This window comes from Vespula pensylvanica, chromosome 5 (assembly GCF_014466175.1).
Source record: "Vespula pensylvanica isolate Volc-1 chromosome 5, ASM1446617v1, whole genome shotgun sequence".
In the NCBI taxonomy this organism is placed as follows: domain Eukaryota; kingdom Metazoa; phylum Arthropoda; class Insecta; order Hymenoptera; family Vespidae; genus Vespula; species Vespula pensylvanica.
Window position 1 is genome coordinate 4841658 of NC_057689.1, and position 22312 is coordinate 4863969.

General features: G+C 44.0%; 1 protein-coding gene across 5 annotated transcripts in view; it reads left to right on the forward strand.

Annotated features, from left to right (window-relative positions):
- The window catches only part of LOC122629417 (transcription factor collier), a 76904-nt gene that overhangs the window by 15374 nt on the left and 39218 nt on the right, over positions 1-22312 (forward strand). For all 5 annotated transcript variants that reach the window (XM_043812803.1, XM_043812806.1, XM_043812805.1 and 2 more), the window contains exons 4-6: positions 2095-2150; positions 9155-9228; positions 9929-9997. In XM_043812803.1, the coding sequence (XP_043668738.1) occupies positions 2095-2150; positions 9155-9228; positions 9929-9997 (199 nt within the window). The remainder of the gene's footprint in view (positions 1-2094; positions 2151-9154; positions 9229-9928; positions 9998-22312) is intronic.

The following is a 22312-nucleotide window of genomic DNA, read 5'->3' on the forward strand; positions in this document are numbered from 1 at the left end:
TTGTTGTTTCGTTTTATCAAGAAACGAAAAAAAAAAAAATAGCAGAAGAGAAAAGATAATAAAAGAACGACAAATCGTGAGTACGTATAAAAAATCAAAATGAGAAATCCAAGTTGGTCTGTTATATAAAAAGTAATTTCGAAAGCGATTAAAACGAGACACTTATTACGACATCTAACACGAAACAATTACTTGGAGAACTTTTTTTATATATTGAATTATATCATGAATTATGAACGATAGCAAGTGCTAACGATCGATCGCTTTTAGTTTCCTTTCGGCATTGGTAAATCCTTAGACGAAGGCGTAGGTACGTATCTACGCGCGTAAACCGGAGTATAGATACGAAGGTAACTTCCGGTAAAGCCGCGACGCTTTCTCGAGGTAATTTGTGAGCTAGTTTCGAGCGGAGTATCGTAATCCGTAGTAACGTTATGCGGCGCGGACTCTCTAGTCCGTATCTCCCGGCGGGTCCTAGGAGTCTTATGTTGGGATTACTCGGCTTACCGGACACGCGAGGCCGGAAGCCACGCAGGGTGTCTGTCCGAAATACTCCCTGGGATTACTCCCTTCGAAGAGAAGGAGACGGTAAGAGAGAAAGAGAGAAAAATAGAGAGAGAGAGAGAGAGAGAGAGAGAGAGGAAGAGTTTCTTGAAGTTTCAAGAAAGACCTTCGATTCGATATGTAATGTTTTTAACGATTACGAACTTCTTCGAGTATCTTCGACTTCGAAGGGAAAAGCAAAAGAGAGAGAGAGAGAGAGAGAGAGAGAGAGAGAGAGAGAGAGAGAGAGAAAAGAAAAAAGATCGATATATAAACGAAAAAATTTCTCTCATCGGTTTGAAATGACCAACGTCGGTAATCCTTCTAGTCGTGCGAGAATCTCGCTAGCCGTGGCATCGTTTCGCCGTTTCAGGTACATCTTGATGGCATCGATACATCTAGTAAAACATTATACTTTCTGTGCCCGTTGTCATCTTCGTGCGTGACACAATAACGAGCGTCGATCTTGATAATAACTATATGGGAATGACTGAATGAAATGTTGGAAGAAAAATGAGTGGAGAAGGATACAGACAGGGGAAAAGATAGGATATATATATATATATATATATATATATATATATATATATATACAAAAAACAAAAAAGAAATCGTACTTAAAGATGGATATCCGAAAAAGAAAAATTTTATTCGATAGTGTAACGATTTTACAAGAATTTTACATCAGAATTCAGCAAGAAGACAAGAAGAGTAGTCGAACCGAGCGGCCTTTCCTCTCGTTAGAGAGGGGAACACAACGAAATTCTGAGAAGCTTGACCGCAAAGGGAAACGCAACTCAAACGAATTAACGCTTTACACGTGCACGAATTTTTCCCTCCTTTGCTACGGCCGCATGCATGGCGATCGAGTCCTTTTCTCTGTCTTCGTCTTCTACGTTCGCCGTTGACTTCGTACTTTTGAAGGCTCGAAGTCGCGGGGCAGGGTCGCGTGCAAAAAAGTACAGGGAGATTGTGCATACTGCGTGGTCCCATGGGGCGGCGACCGATTCCTCCTCCGTTCTCGTCGTTGTCCTCCTTCGTCGTCGTCGTCGTCGTCGTCGTCCTCCTCCTCCTACTCCTCCTCCTCTTCCTCCTTCACCTCTTTCTCCTGCTTCTCCTCCTTCTCCTGCTTCTCTTCTTCTTCTTCTTCTTTTTCTTCTTCCTTCTTCTTCTCCTCCTCCTCGTCGTTGTCGTCGTCGGCCTTAAATGCTCCTTAATATGCACTTTTTTCCCGGCACGCGCGGAAGGCCCTTTCGGCGGCGCCAAACTTGTCAGAATTTGAACACGTTTCCGTATTCGTCGCATTCGCCGCGTCGCATCCGACGCAAATTCCTGCACGCGGCCGATCTTAAGGTAATGGGGCCCTTCTTGCACATTCTCCAACTACGAAAAAAGCTTGAGTTGCAAACCCGCGCTGGAATAAGCAATCGAGATACGCGAGCCTTTCGTTATTCATATGCCCGACCCGACGATCTTGAAATTCTTCCTTTCGCAGAAAATAGAACTTATATATCTCTATATCTTTTGCTTGTTTTTTTTTTATTGTTTCAGGAGTGAGGCAGGTGCAAAACATCTTCGTCAGGCTTATCGACTCCGCGACTAAACAGGTGAGCTTTTACGTATATACGTGGACATTCGTTCTCTTATTTCAAAATTGTTTTAAATTATTATTCGTATTATCACGTCTATCGGTTTATTAACATTTATCTCTATATATTTACAAAATATGTTTCTTCTTCGAAACAACTCCTTGGAACTTCATCTAATGTCTTTGAAATGAAGTTCTTAGGTCATATCTAAAGAAATTTCTTTGTAAAATAACATATTATTCGTATGGAAATATTGATAAAACGATTTGCAAAAGGTAATAGGTAAAGGTAATAGGTAAAGGACGAAGAACGTTTGAAATATAAACAACGTCGTCACTTTAGTATCGCTCAGTCGTTCTTATCGAGTATCGAACGTTCGTATCGTCGTAACAAGTCTCGGAACGAGTAAGAACGAAGAAAATCGTGAAAAGAGAGGAGAGGATGGGTAGTACAAGGATGGTAGAGTTTGCTCGAGGACGTTTCAAGAGCTCGTCGCGTTTCGTTAGGCAAACGCGCCGGCGTGCGGTGCTCGAAGGGCGAGAAAACTTTCGGTTAGAAATCGTCGGGCGCCGTTATCATCTCGGCTACAAGCACTTAATTTTCCGGGGGGTTGCCTTCGCCACCCTTCAAGAAAGGAGCTAGGTATCCAGGCAGCAGCCAACAGCCAGTGTCCCATCCCGTTATCTGCGCCACGTGGCCAAACCCTGCGCGCACGAGCCACGAACCACGTGTTGTGAGTAAGAGAAAGAGAGAGAGAAAGAGAGAGAGAGAGAGAGAGATAGAGAGAGATAGAGAGAGATAAAGAGAGACAGAGAGATCGTTCTCTACTGTACTCTATTCTACTATACGCAGGGCCGTACCTAGAATCCCTACATCGTAGATAGCATCAGACGCATCACGAGCGAACGCAAATACGCGTACGGATTTTCTATCGAGGCGAGAAGGGTTCCTTTGTGTTCTTTTTCTTTCTCTTCGACCCTAAGCTTCGTTGTTAGATTAGAATTTGATACTTTGTGTATGTATTTTTTCAACGTTGTTTTGTAATACGACGGATAACAACGATGAATTGTTCCTTTATTTACTAGTTTCCACGTTATATTTTGTTTTCTATCTCGGAGTGAGAATGAGAGAGCGAGAACGAAAGAGGGAAAGAGAGAAGATTTTTGAGCTTGCGAATGATTTTATTTCGTGCAGTGTGATACTGCCTAAGTGCCCATAGACGAGAGTTCATCGTTTTAGTAGATTAAATCATTTCGGGGTCGGTCGGTTACGGAGGTAAGAAGAACAAGAAGGAGTCGGCAGAGGACGAAAGAGGAGTAGTAGGAGGAGAAGAACAAGGACGGGGGAAACATAGCCGATGTTAGTTTTAGCTGATTAAATTACTAAGCCACGGTGGCCTTGCGCCGGCAGAGACCGAGTCCTCGATTCGCGATCCATTCCTTTTATTAATCGGATCCGAGCGGTCCCGGACTTGGTATCAGCCGTAGAAAACGAGGAAACGGAAGAGAGAAACTAAGATAGAAAGAGAGAGAGAGAGAGAGAGGGAGAAATAAAGATAGAGAAAGAAAGAATAAAATATAAAGATAGTTAGGTACATATCGACACGGTCGATTCGTTCTCGAAGGACGGACGTCGCGCTAATTATTAAATAGATTACTTTCACCGTAGAAAAGAAGTTTAAATAATAAGATAGATAAATTATTCGTGCGACTCTTTTTGGTACTTCGGTGCGATCGAATTATCGATATTTCGAGAAAGAAATAAGATTGTTGGAGGAAGAGATCGGGCCAGTCTTGAAGGGGGAGAAAAGCGTGCTCGTTGAAGTAAAGAAATCAAGAAAGAAAAAGAGAAGGAAAGGAACGGTAGGATCGAAAACGAGAAAGGTGCAATTTATACATCAAAGCCTCGATTGAAACGCGTCTACGGTCGTTGCGTCAAAGCAAGAGGAAGACATGTATGCGCGAAGATCGATACGTAAACGTGTAAGTGAAGAGTAGGTAGGTATACTCGCGGTATTCGTCGAGAGTCCATGGCGCAACAACCCGCTCGAAGTGTTTGGCAAATTCAGATCAACGTATATATTTATTATTCCACGCTTCGCTCTACTCGCACGGCTTCTCTGTTTTTTCTTTTTTTTTTTTTCCTTTTTACTTTTTCTCCTTTCTTTCTTTTTCGTTTATCGAGCTTTACAGTAGAATCTACATGCTACACTTGACTTAATCCCAGATTAAAAAACAACGTTGAAAAGAGATAGATCTTGTGGATCATCACATTTCGAGGATGTTTGTTAATGGTACTCTAACAGAAAGCTGGGAAATAGAAACGAACGTGAATGATTGTACGACAAACGTTATGTATTATTAATCACTCAGGTTTTCTCTGTATTTTGTTAAAAAAAAAACCCGTCCGATTTGCGAAAATTTGCGTCTCGCAAATCACGTTTAGAAGGATCGAAAAAGAGAGAGAGAGAGTTTCTTCTGCCCGAAGAAATCAAGTTTGCTCGGTTATAAATCCGCAATAATTGACTCTCGTTAAAGTTTCGGTTCAACTTGAGAATATCTTTGTGCTTTCTCTTTCAGAAAGACCTTTCATGATTTTTCCACTTTCCTCATTCCCGTTGAAATTTCGAGAAAAATACGAGCCGTTTTCGCGGCGAAAGACGAGCTTCGTGTCGGCCAAATAACGCTAACAACGTACGCTTTTAAGCATTCGTGAACGTACTTCCGGACACTCGAGGGTTAGAGTTAGAGTGAGAGGGAGAAGAGAGAGAGAGAGAGAGAGAGAGAGAGAGAGAGAGAAGGAAGGGAGAAGAATGGAGAGAAAGAGAAAGAGAATGAAGCGAATGCGCTTTTTTCGCGGGATTAAAAATGCTAAATGGTAATTAGTTCCGGAGATAAAAAAGCATTTACAGGACGCGGCTATGGTAGAAGCAGAGAACCGTACGCGTAGCCGTTACTTTAAATGAATGAACAACAGGAAATTGTAGCTAACCCCTTTAAGCTCCAACTTCCAGCACAGTTGCTACATGAGAGAGTGCATCGCTTTTCTCTCTCTCTCTCTCTCTCTCTCTCTCTCTCTCTCTCCCATATTTTGCTCTTTTTTCTTCTTTCTTTCCTTTTTTTCCTCTCTTCTTTTTCTACTTAATGCAACAACGGCTTGGATACGCGGAGATTGGCGAAAATCGATTACGATGATTCCCCAGAAAAATCCAATAACGCGAGTAGTCTTATTTCGACGAGGAAGAAAGAACGGTGAAGAACATACCGGTAGAAGCGAGGATTTATAAATTTTCTACGATCTCTGCTTTGAGATCGATACTACGTTGACGTAGATTTCGAGTATCGATAAATCTAGTACTATACGATATCGAATCGGAGAAGCAAGAGTGGCCATAGACTAATACTGAAATATGAGTATTTAAGCGTAGATTAAGGAAATAATAAGTTCGAGATAAGTTAATCCCGGTTAGATAAGGAAAGAAAGAAGAGAGAAATGGAAGAGTAGAGTAGAGTGGAGACTCCCGTCCATCGTACGAAGGGTAGAGAGAAAGGCGAGGGTGCGAGGGTAATATTGTATGCATGTTGTTCGTCGGCGTGTATGGGGGGACTCGGGGCCAAGGGGGTCGCGTTCGTACGCTACGTCGATAGAGAAAGGGATTCCCAGGGGACTTTTGGAATCGATTCGGGATGGAAATCATTACGGCAGATTTGAATGACTATCTTCGAATTTATCTGCACGCTTCCACGTTGCTCTTCTTCTTGCTCCTCTTTTCTCTATCTGTCTCTCTTTCTCTCTCTTTTTCTCTCTCTCTCTTTCTCTCTGTCTCTTTTCCTTTTCTCCTCTTCTTCTTCTTCTTCTTCTTCTTCTTCACCATCTCGTACTCGTCGTTTCGCATTCGAGAACTCCGTCAAAACGACATTTACGATTTTATTGCAAGAGAATCGCTTTCTTTCTTTCCTCGTAAGACGTCGTTTCGCTTAAAGTTACTTTACAAGAAGTAAATGCTGTTTATATTTATCGAACAACATCTTAGTTAATCTTTAATTAACTCTTATTTGTTTCGTTTACACGACATTTCGAACTGACGATTTGAACTTTCGAACTCGACGATGGGATTATAATTATCGGTTGTGGACTCGCTTCGTTTGATATTTAAATTGACCTTTTATGAATTCGTCTACTAGCATGTTGTGTTTGCAATGACTCGAGAACAGTGACCTTTAGTTGTTAATCGTTCGTGTATACATACATACATACATACATACATACATACATACATACATACATACATACACACACACACATATAATTATCGATTTTGTTGTAAAGATATCGAATGTGAGTTCCGAAAGAAGATAGGATCGAAAATAGTAAAAAACTAATTACACTTTATATTACACGATCTTAGATGCACTTATTACCATAATAATCATTCAGCTTAGATTCGTCAGAATTATTATTATGTTTTCTGTAGATTTCAGCCAGTACATAAAATATAATAAAAGTGCTCGAGAATTTGTTCGAGCACGATCGCTATTAGTCCTCAGCAAGTAATTCCCACGGGAATTAAATGGAAGGAGGGAGGACCCAGTCAGCGATGGGACCGGGAGAGTCTCGACGGAAGAAAGGCCCCCGTGGGGCCAAAGCTGACTGGTCGCACCCCCAGGACGCGTCCTCTGCGTCGTTGTCGTCGACGACGAGGACGAGGAGGACGACGTTGCCTACGATCTCTTCCTCTTTCGCTTACTTTACCCCTTGAGACCCTTGCAAACATAACCGCTGTGCCGCGATATTCTACACGAAAGAGAGAAAGAAAGAGGGAGAGAGAGAGACAGAAAGAGAGAGAGAGAGAGAGAGAGAGAGAGAGAGAGAGAGAGATAGCAAGTTTTCCTTTCTTCCGGGACCAACAACCGAGAAACTCTCTTTTGGGACCTATTCGTCGACAATTTGCTATTCCGATAAAAAAAAGTCGATAATTCTGAACGTCTCAGCACGTTGCTACATGGAAAAGATATAAGAGATAAACGATTTTTGAAGAAGTACGATGGTAACTCGGTAAGCTAATTCGAACGGGTTCGTGACTTTGCGATGATCGATCTCTCGATAAATATCTATATCCTGTATATGCCCGGAGGAGAGAACAAATAGTTTAGCGCGAGAGTAGAAGAGAGAAGAGAGAAAGAAAGAGAGAGAGAGAGAGAGAGAGAGAGAGAGAGTGAGAGAGAGATAACTAGCGAGCGAGTAAAAGTAATTGCTCGAAATTGTTGGCAAGTACGCGCTAGGAAGGGCGGAGTATACTAAATAAAACAGTTATAGCGGCTCGGTAATAGGTGCTAAGCAAATAATATCGCATGTCACTTGCGTGAGGTTCGTGTGCGCGCGCGCGCGCTCGTTCTCCCACAAACTCGCACGACCTAGCATAACGAATAATAACGTTACGTGTTTAACCGACGATTATTCGACGCGTTGTTGCGCTACTGCTGCGTACGTGTGCGTACGAGATAAAGAGAGGAAAGAGAGAGAGAGGGAGAGAGAGAGAGAGAGAGAGAGAGAGAGAGAGATAAAAAGCTATGTAAAAAGACGGATGATCATCGAGCCACGCAATTTGCTTGAATTTCTTCGAGAAAATGGTGATAAAAGAGGGAAGAAGAAGGACAAAAAAAGAAAAGAAAAGAAGAAAAAAGAGAAAGGGGTAAAAAAGAACGTATTGTCGAGGCTCGTGCTAACTCATGTAAAGTACGTCGATGTTAAGTCGAGATCGACGACGCGAGATAAAATACCGCGGAAGCGTTAAGGAAGGGAAAAGAAGGGAAAAAGGAAAAGATAAATATTAAAAATTAAAAATTAATAAAAAAGGACAAGTAAATTATCTGAACGCATAATCTCCAAGTATAGAAAAAAGGAAAAAGAACAAAATAGTACAGAATAGACTACGAGAAACGAAGCGAACCGAATCGTCGGTGTAGACGTGCAAGCGCGACTCTTATCTCCTAACAGGGGTTAATACGTATAAGGCGAACACTTATGTTAATTATTCGAAGTACAAATAAGTTCGCATGTCGCACGGCTATTAAGACTCGTTACGGGCGACGGACACGTGAAACTCTCTCGCGTCTACTCACGATAGGATATTTTCATTCTTCCTTCTTTCCATCTTCGTATACCCCTTCTTAATTTTACCCTTTCTCCCTTTTCTCTCTCTCTCTCTCTCTCTCTCTTCCCTTCTCTTTCTCTTTCTCTTCCCCGTTTCTCTTTCTCCTTCGTATTTACTCTTATTCCTCTATTTTCCGCGCGGGCTTCCCTACTTTTACCAAAGTGGTATCACCCTCTCCGATTTGGGTAACGGGTATGCCATCAGAGGTACGAGTTTGCGTTGCAATTCGGTTATTTTGTTCGTATAAATATTTGATGCTGTTTTCAAAGTCGCACCTAGTTGCGCGCGAAGCGAGAATAAGCGTGTTTGACGTGTTTATTAACTGCTGTATCTCTCTTTCTCTTTCTCTCTGTTTATATACCTTCTTCTCTGGCACTCTATCCTCTTTTATTCGATTCGTAGATGCTCGATATATTCGATTATTTCTTCAATTAGACGTCTTTCTCAAGAAAAAGAAAAGAAACGGGAAAATACAAGGAGAAGAAGACAAACGAGGAGAAGGACGAAGAAAAAAATGTAAGAAATTCGAATCAGTTATTCAACGTTTTCGGATCTCTCTTTCAGCGAGATCAAAGGAGAGCTATCCGTTCGCGCTTTATTATTCGTCGGCTAATCCGTGCTAGGCACCCTTCTTCGTGAGTGCATGAATACAGGCAACAACGTGTTGTCATTAAATAAAAATCAATCAGGAGGTAGTGAAGGAGGCTTAACGGATTTGTTTGCGCCGCCCACAGCTTAGTCGTCCTACTCGGGATGCGTTGGTAGTCCCTTTTCGGTCGAGTAACATCGGCGCGCGAGTACCTTCAATGGATCCTCGAGTTTTACGGAAAATCTCGTACACACTAACAAACGATGTTGTTTGTTTCAGGCGATCATGTACGAAGGACAAGACAAGAATCCTGAAATGTGTCGTGTCTTGCTGACGCACGAGGTAATGTGCAGGTGAGTGTCGTCATTGAAGATTCTTTTTTCCTTTTCTTTTTTTTTTCTTTTTTTTACTTACAAACGAAAATAGAATATCTTTTTTCCCTTGACTGACTTGAGTCGAATCGATTATGCAAGAAGAGGGAGAGAGAGAGAGAGAAAGAGAGAGAGAGAGGTTCGGTCGACCTTCGAAGGAGCAACTTTTTTACGAGAGGGCGGCTATCTTGCCGAGAACCGTCGTACGCTCTCGCGTTACCTGCTTTACAAGGTCGCACATACACTTAGATATTCACGCGGATCGAGTCTATTCACTCTCTCTTTCTCTCTCTACAAGCACCCTTCTTGCGGCGACGAGCCATAAACGTAACGAGGCATACGGGGTTGCAGTCGTTCTTCAGGGGGTGGTGGCTGACTCATTGACCCATGGGATTTTGGCAGCACCATCTCCCACTTTCTCTCTCTTACTCTCTATCTCTATCTCTCTCTCTCTCTCTCTCTCTCTCTCTCTCTCTCTCTCTCACCCTCCCTTCCTCTCATCCGATCCAAGTTTCAAGAGGGTGCGGGTAGTTTTTAGCCGATCTCAAAACTTCTGACAACCCGAGACCTGTTTATCCCTTCGACATTTTTCTTCGTCGTCGTATCAAAAGTCAAGAACAAATTGATCTTATATATGTATACGCGAAATATTATATATTAATCTTTATTTGTATAATTTCAGTCGGTGTTGCGACAAGAAGAGTTGCGGTAACAGAAACGAGACACCGAGCGATCCAGTGATCATCGATCGGTGAGTTCGTCTAGTTTAGTTACATTAAACAACTACTACTCAGCTACGTTCAACTGGACAAAAGACTAAGTTCCAAGGATCATTATCATAACCGAGTATTCTCTTATCCGTCTAGTTGTCAAACAAGAAAAGACGAGCTAGTCGCGATAACGCACTCTCGCTTTTCCAAGATATTTAGGCACACAAAATACGTTTCGTACGAGGTGTTGCGAGTACTCAGAGGATGGAAGAGTAGTCGAATACTCTGGGCGTGCTTGTATCGTCTCCTTCCATCGTCTTGTGCCTTGCTGCCCGTTTTCGAGATCTCTCTTTCTCTCTCTACTCTCTCTCTCTCTCTCTCTCTCTCTTTCTCTCTCTTTCTCTCTCTTTCCCTCTCAGTATCTATCTCTATCTTTCTCCCGAAGCTCTTCCTCTCTCGTAGCTTGGCTAACATGAGAGTGGTAGTAGGGTGAGCCTGGTATCTGAATAGGCTATAGAGTGTCCTGAGATAGGAACGGTAGGAAGGAAGAGGTTTCCCGCGGGACTCGGGCCGAGATAGTCTTCAGGAGGACATCTTGCGCTCAGAGGTGCTCAACTCTCGACTTCGATACCAACCTTCTTCCCTTCGTAGAGCTTCTTCATTCGCATCCGAAGTATATTTTGTAGGCGTCGCTGACAGGTAAAAGCCTTCTTTAGGCCCGATGTTGTAACTATTTTTCCGTAGCACAGGAAATCCGGGATTTAATGTCATCGAAACGTCGAGATCCTTTATTTACGATTTGCCAAGTTAAAAGGGAGATCTCGTCGAAAACGAAATTAGACTTTCTGTTCGTTCCCATGAAGCCGACCTGCTTTTTCGGGTATTACAAGAGTGGAAAAGAAAAAGAGAGATCATATTACGTTCGTAAGCGGTTGATTTCGATGATGAAACGAGTTACATACTTCTTCCCCATCCTCTTATCCGTGATCGAACAGGCCGATAGAAAAATTAATCTCGCAAAATGCTCTCGTATGAGGGTAGAAAACACGCACGCACCTAAGCAAGCAAGCAAGCAAGCAAACAAGCAAGCTCTCTCTCTCTCTCTCTCTCTCTCTCTCTCTCTCTCTCTCTCTCTCTCTCTCTCTCTCTCTCTCTAACGGAGTAGTACGGTGTGCAACGTAAGTGCAACCGCATTGTGGTCGCGTGTCGCGTCGACCACCGACCCTCTCGGTCGGCAGATAAATTTGCGGTGGATCGTACTAAGAGAAGAGCGAACGAGCGTTCGTGCGATCTCCGCGGAAATATTTCACGAGAGAGAACTCGGACTCGTTCGTTCGATCCTTCGAAAGGTATCGACGTTTCTTTGGAATCGATTATTTTTAGTCTTTTTTTTCCCAATACTATACATATATTTATTTATATATACATACATACGTACACATACGTATATATACGTATAGATCCAGGTATACGTGTCCATATACTTGAGTGTGTATATATATATATATATATATACACACACACACATATATATGTGTATATTCGGAAGCTAATAGATTTTCGGTCTCGCACAAAACCACAATGGAGGGCCGAACGGAGGGAGTGGGCAAAGGGTATCAATGCCACTTTGATTGAGGCAGCTCTGCTCGATTGTGACATGCTCACTCAGCTGTGCGGAAAGTACAACGCGACCCCCGTTGATTGGGTATATCTCGCTCGTGAAAAAAAAAAAAATCAAGAGCAAGGAAAACAAAAGCATTCGCGGTGTGCCCTGAGCGTGGCCATTTTTTTTTTTGCTCTTCAACCCTTTCCCGCATCGAAACGTTTCACGGGTAGAAGTTTCACGCGAACAAACGATTACGTGCAAGAGCATAATCTCTTCAGATGACCGATCGATTTGTAAAAACGATGACTAAAAAAAGAAAGAGAGAGAGAGAGAGAGAGAGAGAGAAATCGATTGATTGAAGACTCAACGTTCAGCCTCCGCATACATAACACTTGTATTATTATCCCTGTTAATAATCATACCCGATGGAAAATTTTTAATCAATGATAAATACCAATCAATTAACTATAAAATTTAACGTGATAATCCTCTTTGTCAATCATAGTTAGTTGATAATTTCTATGAGAACGTGGAACACAGATGATAGGGAAGGAGGGATCTCCTTTACGGAGCATCTTGTCTTTGAGTATCGAACGGGACATTTCTCGATCCGAGGGAAATCGTGCTTCGACGCTTCCTGAATTCGATCACCTAGGGACAGTAGCGCGGAGGCGACGGCCGTTGAGAATAGTCCTAGAGAAGCCGGTATTACGCCGGACTCCGAAACCAATTAACATGCATAATTAAAATGGCATTGTCGTGGCAGGCCGTTGCCAGCGGGCTTCGCTGTCGGCTGACGGGAGAATCCCGCGGGGCCGACGGCGTTTCATAATTACGAAAATCCTCTGGCACACCGTCACTCCCACCAACTACGACGTCCTCTACCTACTCTCGATTCCTCTTACACGTCTATCTCCGTTTCACACTCCCACTTGTTCTCTCTCTCTCTCTCTCTCTCTCTCTCTCTCTCTATCTATCTATCTATCTATCTCTATCTCTGTTCCTCCCTATCTCCCTCCATCCCTCTCTCTCTCTCTCTCTCTCTCTTTTTCTCTCTTTCTCTCTTTCTCTTTTTCCGTCAATGAAACAACAAGGGATATAGAAAAAAAATCGGCCAACGGGTCGCGATAGTCGAAAGCATCCGTGTAACGCGCGAAGGCCCGTGTAACGACGCGAGCCAATAACGGACTATCTGTCTGACGCGATTGGTTAACTTTATTTCGCTCGGTGGTCGAGCCCTTAATTTCGAGGCATCGATCATAGGGCCCTGCTTGCTGCTCCATCTCTCTCTTTCTCTCTCCTCTCTAGATTCAACCCACTACCACATCGATTCACCCTCTCGCAGTATATAGCACCCTCTCTCACTCTCTCGTTCCACTCTTCGACGCTTGTTTCCACGATCCCTCAGCGCCGCGAGAGAGCCGTCGACCCTCTCCGTCCTCTCCGCGTCAATTCGACGGATTCCATTTCGGGGTCCCGAGTGCTCCGAAATCTACGCTACGCGACGAGGACATTTTTCGAGGTGAGGTTCGATTATATGTGGCTCCATGTTCGTTAATCCTTCTTCTCCTTCGTTTGCTCTTTTTTGGTTTTCTATTTTTTATTATTTTATATGTATATATATATATATTTTTTTTATTTTTTAACTCGACGAACGTTCTCCGATCGAACGATCGATCGAACGAACACGATCGATGGAAAAAGATCGAAGATGATGAGAGAGGGACAGAGAGAGAGGAGAAAAAATAGAAGGTGCGCAGGTTTGTCGAGCGACATTGTGCCTTTGAATGGGTTCGTTCAGTGAGGCACATAAATATCTCCGCGATATTTCCGTCGTCGAGTCGAAACGCGTAACAATCAATCGTTACCTTAATTGATTGCGATTGGTAGAGGACGCTCGGCCGGCTTGACTGACGTCACAATGACGTACGGATTGTCAATCAGTCGCGCTTGTGGCGTTAATGCATGCAAATCTCGACGATTCGCGGCACGTTGTCTCTCCTGCCCTTTGCTTCTAACGCTTCTCCGTCAATATAGATTTTACATTAAGGACATACGTACATACGTACGTACATAGACGTATGTGCGTAACGTTTTCGCTTAGAGAACACGAACAAACGTATTCAGACATTCGATCTTTCTTCCTCTGATGATTTCCTTTTTCTTTTTCTTTTTTCTTTCTTTTTTCTTTTTTTTTTCTTTTCTTCCTTTTTTTCTCTTCTTCTTATTCCTCTTCATTTTGTTATCCCAACATTCTCGACGTTATCTCTTCGAAACGAAGTAATTTTCACGATCGTATCTTCCCCCGACGTGCAACGCCGACTCGGTGGCTGTCGTTTAATTATGTAAAAAGGCAAGAGGATAGGCGAGAACGCGATAGCAATCGTACGATTTTCAGAATATCGTCTCGTCGATGGTGCTCGCTTTACGACACCGTAATTTGATATAACTCGATCGAGCGATGAATAATACGCGTCGGGCTAGATAATACCCTAATGCTTTTCCGCGTAACGCCGAGCTACGCACCTACCGACGACAGTAGAGAGCCAACGTTCTCGATGAAAATTATCGAAACGATCGTGCGAGATAAGGGTGATAATGACTGGTCGCGAGTGTCCGCTCATAGAGAGATGACACATATCGATAAGGGAAACTTATTAACCGAACGACATACTCGATGTTATATATGAGAGTATAGTTTGGCCGTTCCACAGCAAGTATCTACACCTATGTAGGATGGAGTCGTTTAAGAAAAATCTTTTGACGTTATTATAAACGACATTGTCCATTACGCGTAAAATATTTCATTGTCGTGAGCGAAATATGGTATAAAATAAATGAAAATCTTAATGAGAATCGATTAGTGCTCCTTTCTTCTTTTTCTTTTTCTTTTTTGTTTTTCAACCTTGTCCCTGTTTATTTTTTGCTTTTATTGAATTTAACTAGATTGCCATGAAAGTAGTCTTGGTCGATTGGACGCTTAGGAATCGTTACGCTCGTGTCATTCGTCAGCATTTTTCGATTGTTCGCTCGTCGAGCCGGAAAGCTCTCTATTTTCTGTCGCGACTATTAGGGAAATCAAAACACACTCAGTAGAAGCACATAGGGCTCTCAGCTCGGCTAGCATATGGGACCCCATATAGTATAGTTGGGGCTATCGCGCCCTTCGTCCTCGACATACCCCTAAAATAAATGAAGGAGAGAGCCAGTGAGTTAGTGAACGCTCGTAAGCAAGCAAGCAAGCAAGTTTACGTTCCCCGTATAGAAAAGGAGTTCGAACGATCGTTCGACCGGGAAATCGCGGAATAAATAAGCCGGTATTTGCGCTACTAATTATTTTCCTTGGTTTCGTTAATCGACCGCCAAGTTCTCGATCGATACTGCAAGAAGAACGTTCTCCTAAACGAGAGAAACTTTCTTTTACGGTAACGAGATATTAAGACACACGAGTAGGGCTCGTTAAATGCCAAGTTATTCGGTAAAATCGATTAATTTATTCCGAACGATACAGACAAATTCGTCGTATTACTTGGTCCATTCGATTCGATCCGTTCGACTCTTCTTCTTGCTCGTCCAACGATTAATCGCGATTCTTTGCACGCTTCCCTCTCCTTCCTCCTACCGCAAAGTCTCCCTCTTCTCGTTCTTTCTCTCGAAAAATTTAGAAATTCTGAACAGTCTCTGGTAAAATCATTATCCAGCGTCGGTCCCTCTCCGATCGACGAGGGATATTTTTGGGCCCCAAAATGGCCGGGACTACCTCGTAAATTCGGCCAATTAGTCGGATCGGGAAAAAATTCACTCGTATCCTCGTGGACTAGCGCGTGGCGGGTTGGTGAAAAGACAGAGAGGGAGAGAGAGAGAAAGAGAGGAAAGAACGAAAGACGGCCTCCCGGGGGAAGAGAGAAGAGGAGGACGAGTTAAAGGCGCCTAAAACACTCGCTTCATTCGCGAAATGCGTCTGGAATGTATATTGGATATTATCGATATCTCGATCTATTCGGCCCGCTAATGGAAAACTTATGCTAAAGTCTAACCCAGCGTTGATCCATAATGTATCAGTGGAATCGGCCTCAGGATTGCTTCGACATACCATTCGTTGCGTTTCTTTCATTTTTTCTCTCTCTTCCTCTCTCTCTCTCTCTCTCTCTCTCTCTCTCTCTCTCTTTTTCCTCTCTTTTTGGCAGTACCACAGACAGGAACGTACATTTGCACCCCGTCTTACAAGCGTTTCGACACCTCTACTACGTCTACCATAACGAGATCGACCTGACTAAGACTGACATTTCTAACTTTCGTTTGATAAATCGTACAGAGAGAGCGAGAGAGAGAGAGAGAGAGAAAGCTATCGAAAGGGACTTTTCGATGTGTTCAGACGGTAGGCAAAGTACGAACGGATAAAAGAAGAGGCGTGCCCTCTGAGAAAAGTTCTTTGGAAGTTTCGGGAAATGGACGGGAAAGGTAGTCGCTGATTGGTCGAGCGTCCTCACGAAAACTGACGATGCTCGCGAGGTAACGCGACTATAGTAGGGCCAGCCAGATACCGAAATGTACCCTCGAGCATCGTTGAGCAACGAAATCTTAGTCGTACTTGAGAGTTCGGCTCGATTCTCTTACGGTTATACCACCCACAGAGAATTACTCCGATACGGTATCCTTATTTTCAAAGAATATCTTAACAGCTTGCCGCACGGCGATACCTGCTTTCTATTCTCTTCTTACACCCTCGAGAATGTATATATACAGAGAGAGAGAGAGAGAGAGAGAGAGAGAGAGAGAGAGAGAGAGAGGGAGAGGAAGAAAGAAAGATAGAGGGAAAAGAAGTGGGGAGAGATGAAAAGAGTTGAACGTTCCTTCCTTCTCTGGGAGATCCTCTTTCGGTCTGTCTCCCTCTCCTCCCTCACCCCACTTCTTTCCCCGTCTCCTCCTTGCGCCATTTCTTTCATCGAGGAGGAGAAACCAATAGGGAGAACCGATCAGCTTAATGCATATTGATGCGCACCGAACTAAGTGAGTGAAAAATCGCCATCGATCTACCTTCCACGATGGTGCAGACATCTTTCTCTACTATCTTTCTCTCTCTTTTTCTTTCTCTTTCTCTCTTTCTCTCCCTATCTTTCTCATTTCACAGCATCGCCGGTAGCTTTCCAGCTTTGTTTCAAAGCTTTGGATCATTCGTAGATAAGTCTAGTCTAATATAGACTCTTCGATATCTTTAAAAGATCTCTCATTCGTTTCTAAAATATTAACAGGAAGACAAATGGCAATAGGTCGAATCACTTAACACGATCTCCAAACGATCGAGAAGTCAAATCGGTTGGAAAGAATGTTTGGTTGTCGGGATGGAACGAGTCATTTTCAACGTCGTAGAGAAGAAGTACCGTCGTAGGGTTTGGGAGCCGGGACCCTTGGCATTTTGTCGCGGCAGCGAGATAGCATATAGACGTGCGATAGTATAGACCGAGGCCGGCGTTAGCTCGAAGCAGTCTCTCGCGTTGGGGTCCCGCAGAACAGATGCCAACCGTCACGGCTCGCCGATGGCTGGAAGGGTGCCTCCAGATTGAGACACGGTGGATGACTCTAAATGGCATTCGGTCCTCCTCCATGTTTCCTCCTTCTTTTCCACCTCCTACACTCTATATCTCTTTCCTTCTCTCTCCCTCTTTCTCTTTCTTTTCTACGTTATTCTCGCTCAAATGAAATGTATTCCTTCCGGGTTATCTTATTTCGAATTATTAGACGCGAACTTAACTTGGAAAAAAAGAAGTTCTTTTTCTCTCTCGAAAAAGAATTCGATATACGATTGCATTGGATGACGATTTCATAGAAGGTGGGTCGCACACGAGCGTACACAAGGACTTCGGTCAATATCATCATTATCGTACCGGTCCATCCTTTAGTATTCGAATGACAAGGCGGTAATCCGTTCGAGTAATTCGTAAATGGTAGCGCCCATAGTCCGTATGTCAAATCTTTTGTGAAGAATGATGGCCACTCGAAATCGCACGCACCGCGTTTGAAAAATACAAAGGGTGTGGATGGACGAAGAGACAGAATGAGAAAGAGAGAGAAAGAGAGAGGAAGGAAAGCGCGCTAACTCTGAAAACAGGTGGTTAGCAGTAGGAAGAAAGAAAACGCCGAGGGAGCATACCGTGGCGCACGTTGCTGCTGCTAGTAGAGGGAGTAGAAGGGAGTAGTTAGTTCCCTTCGATCACTCGAAGAGTCGCGTGACCTATTTAATTATTTTCTAGTCTAGTCTCCAAACATCGAACGTACGTTAGGAATGTTTTATTTTGAATAGATTGCTTTTTCTTCATCTCGTCATAGTTTGAAATCGCATTTGATTTCGATATATTAAATCGTAGCATGGATCAAAGAATTCAAATTTATGTTTCATTTTATCCCGATTCCTCCCTATATATAGAAAAAAAAAAATATCGTATGATTAATTCAGAAATATATCATAGTTATCTGGAAATATCGTAGGATAATGGTTGGGAAGGTATCTATAGATGGTTGAAAAACGAGGTGGCTCGGAAGAAAACCTCAGGATCAATCGACGATCCGAGCTTCTCGTTTCTGGAAGGTCGACGATTACAAAACACTTTGGTCAACGAGACGGGCTTTATCTGGCGATTCGTACGTGCCGCCTTCCTCTTCGTCTTTCCTCCCTTTTTCTTTCCAACATCGTTCGGTCATCTTTCTCTCCCGATGTCGTGCGACAAGGTCGAGAAACATAGAGGGATAGGTGATCTCGATGGCCGAAGAGATCTTTTAAGGAAAAAAAAGAAAAGAAAAAATAAAATAAATAAAAAAAAAGAAGGAGAGAGAAAAAGAGAGAGAGAGAGAGAGAGAAACAGAGAGAGAGAGAGAGAGAACAAGTTTAGCGCGAAAGACATCGAAGAGAAAATTTCTACGAGTCGTCGGTCGACACATCGAGGTCGTCGATTGACATCTTGGAATTCATCCGGTTGGTTTGTCGTTAGCACGCGTGCATTTACGTGCGTCTATGTCTTTGTTTCTTCGGCTGTCGGCCGAACCACGCACACGCAACTGTGTTCCATCCGTTCGAATAAAATAAGAGCCGAATAGTTGGCATAGCTTGGCGCCTCTCGGCTGTCCATCAGCACGCTCGAAAGAAGTTTTACCGTCCTCCCTGTAACCTCCTCCTCCTCCTCCTCCTCCTCCTCTTCCTCCTTCTTCTTCTCTTCCTCCTCTTCTTTCTCGTCCTCCTCCTTCTTCTCCTTCTCTTTCTCCTTCATCTCCACCACCATCTTTTCTCTTCGCTCGTTCTCTTCTCCTACTGCCTTTCGTCCTTCGAATGACGACGACGAACCAAGACCGCAACAACGACAACAACGACAACGACGACGACGACGACGACGACGACGACAACGACGACGACGACGACGACAACGACTACGACGTATATAGTTCTTCGGCTCCGCGGAAGGGTCCAGCCGTACCGAGAACTAAAAGGCGGGTTTAGGAAAAACGGGAAGTCTTTGCGAGCCTGTCAATCAGCCGTCCGCGGTTTTGCGACCATCCAGTTAATGATGATCCACTGCTCTATCTCGCGAGGATCGTGATGCGGCCGGCCCGGTAGGAACGAGAACCGAGTCTCATCGCGGAATATAACTACACGCTTACCTATATTTCGTCTGTCGATTTCATTTTATCGTCAGTCGTGAAACGTCCTCGTTCGTTCGTTCGTACGTTCGTTCATTCGATCGTTCGTTCGTTCGTTCGTTCGTTCGTTCGTTCGTTCGTTCATTCGTTCATTTGTTCATTCTCTATCAAAATTCTCAAAGGTCTACGATCACGTTATCATCAACGTCGATGATCGTATTTGTCAGTCGACAATCGAAAGGTAAAAATGATGTAAGGGTGATGGAAAATTTTTCTCGCAGCCGTTAGCCAAAAAGGGACGATCGATGCGTCGGGATTTATGCGATTGATTTGAACGGAGCAGAGTGACAGTACAAGGAAGCGCTCTTAGTCCTGGTGTCTCTGTTCCCTCGGGAGTATATCCCCTTCGGTAGCGCCGCTGTCCGAAGGATCTCTATAAATTTGCATGTAGAATACTCGCGAAGGTTCTCACGCGACGATGGATAACGCAATGGAAGATGGCCTGTCGGTGTCCACTTTTTTAACGTCACCATTGTTATTTTAAACGTTTCGTTAATTACAGTGATCGTTTACGAATGATATCCAATAAAAGGGATTTAATCTGGAAGATATTTTATTTTCGAGAAACGTAAGAAACGTGTAAGATCACTTAATAATTAAAAGCATCCCCATTCGAAGATAACGTTAATCGGATCGAAAGCATTCAAATGGCAGAATGGGAGACGATCGTCTTTGTTCGAAATGAAAATCAAGAATGTGAAATGTAAGGGATAGTGTTGTTTGAAATAGGCGAAATCTTAGGAAGCATCGGCCATCGGCTTCGCAGCTCCGGGTCCATTCGTCCGTTCGTTGGGCCGGCCGGCTTTACCGACTTCGGCCGTTCGGGGGTGGACAAGCCAGGCTGACCGGTTGCCATGGCGACCATATGGATTGATCCGAGCAAATATCATCTCCGAAGACGCCCGAAAGAATCGCCGGATTTCAGAGAATAGCTTCGGCCGGCTCGTTGGGTTCCACCCCCCTCCTCCTTCTCTTCACCTTCCCTCTTTTTCCCTCTTTCCCCCAACGACTCGCTTTTCCTTGCCCGTTGTTCTATTCCGTACTCTCTCTTTCTCTTTCCCTCCCTCTCTTTCTCTCGTCCTACGAGTAAAAGATAGGGACAGAAAGACCTCTGGGTCGTTTTCCATCGCAACGAGAATCTACGTGCGCTTTAGGTGAACGAAAAATATGTGCCGTATGTACCGGGTAATCGATCGTTTAGACAATGAACGATGACGTACGAAACGAAACGTGAGAAAAGAAATTTTTTCCCGTTGGCGATATTCGATGAATAACCTGTAAGTATTCCTATTATTTATACTATAGGCGAGAATAGAACTAACTTCTTCGATAATTCGGATTTCAATTTGATCTATACCCGGTCGATCGATGTAATTCTTATACCAATATATCGATTATACTAAGATCCGCGCTGATCGTACTGATGGGAAAGAGAATACATCCATCGCGAGGTACGACGTTTGGTTTAACGTGGACAGCCGATGGTGTAGTAAATAATGTATCCTTGTAGAATGCTATAAGGTACCAGTGCTCGCGAGTTAATAGCTCGCCTCTGGAGAACTCGATGTACGACGAACGACCAACGACCGACCAGCGACTCTTAGAGGAGAAACAGAAGCACGAGTTACTAGTTACAGAACTGCGATGGCCAAGAGAAAGAGTAAGATAAAGATAAAGGGAGATAGAGAAAGAGAAAGAAAGACAGAGGAAAGAGGAGAGAGGAGACTAGACACGATGAGTGATTCAGTGCGCGTCGCGACTCGATCTCACTCTCCACTTGCCTTCTGGCTTTATAGACTTCGACGACGACGACGACGACGACGACGACGACGACGACGACGACGATGCAGACGACGACGATGCAGACGACGAAGACGACGACGAAGACGACGACGACGACGACGACGACGACGACGACGACGACGACGAGAAGGACGATCGACGTGATTCTCAACGTGGAATCGCGATCTTCTCTCACGAATATCCTGAAGATGACGCCTCGGCGAGACGTCCTGCATGGGACCACCCACGGATACGACGCTCCATATAAAGCGTCGCCGATCGTCGTCGCATTGTCGAACCGTTTCTACTGGCATCAAAGCATCGGACCCAATACATCGCATTCCCATTTACTTTCTTTCCACCGACTTCTCTTCTTCTTCGTCTTCTTCGTCTTCGTCTTCTTTTCTTCTCATTCTCCTTCTGGCAAGCGCTAGCATCAACTATACTCGTATTTCCTCTTTCTATTCTATTTCTCTTTCTCTCTCTCTCTCTCTCTCTCTTCCTCTCTCTTTCATCCTTCGTTCGACTTCTTACCGCGAGAATTATAAATTAAGCTATTAAACGTGCGTCGACTGCTTCTTGTTACCAGAGCCGACGGGGATACCAACGAGTAGAAGGGAGACTTTCAGGGACGCGAATCCGGATAAGGAAGGTTTTAGGTCGCCCTTAAAGGTAGAACGCACCGGGCCGTCTCGCAGGTCAGAAACTCTTTCTCTTTCTCTCTCTCTCTCTCTCTCTCCCTCTTTCTCTTTCTCTTTGTCTTTCTCTTACTCGCGCCGTTGGTCGCTCGCGCAGGATTCGACACCTCGATTCCCTGGAAGGACTTTTTGTCGCGGTGGCGTGGCTCGGAGAAAAGAAAGAAACAGAAAGACAGAGAGAAAGAGAGAGAAAGAGATAAAGAGAGAAACAGAAAGAGAGAGAAAGCTGCATCGACGTCTCGAGCTCTTGGCGGCTTCTTCTTCGCGCCTGTCCGAAGGAGTCCTGTCCGGAGACGCCTCGAGGTTGCTAAAGTCCAAGCAGAGAGTGTCGACGTCCAATGCTCCTCTTCTCCTTCGTTGGTGGCCCCATACCTTCTATCTTTCCCTCTCCCTCTACCCTTTCTCTCACTCTTTCGCTCTCGATCCGTCGTTGGAAATTCAAGTGACGCTTTAATTAATTGCCCGACGAGAAGGGCTCGCGCGTTTCTTGTCGAGAGCCGCTCTCCGCGGGTCATCCCACCGCGTAACGCCGGCGCAATGAATCAACGCGATGACGCGACGCTTTTTACCACCTATCTCAA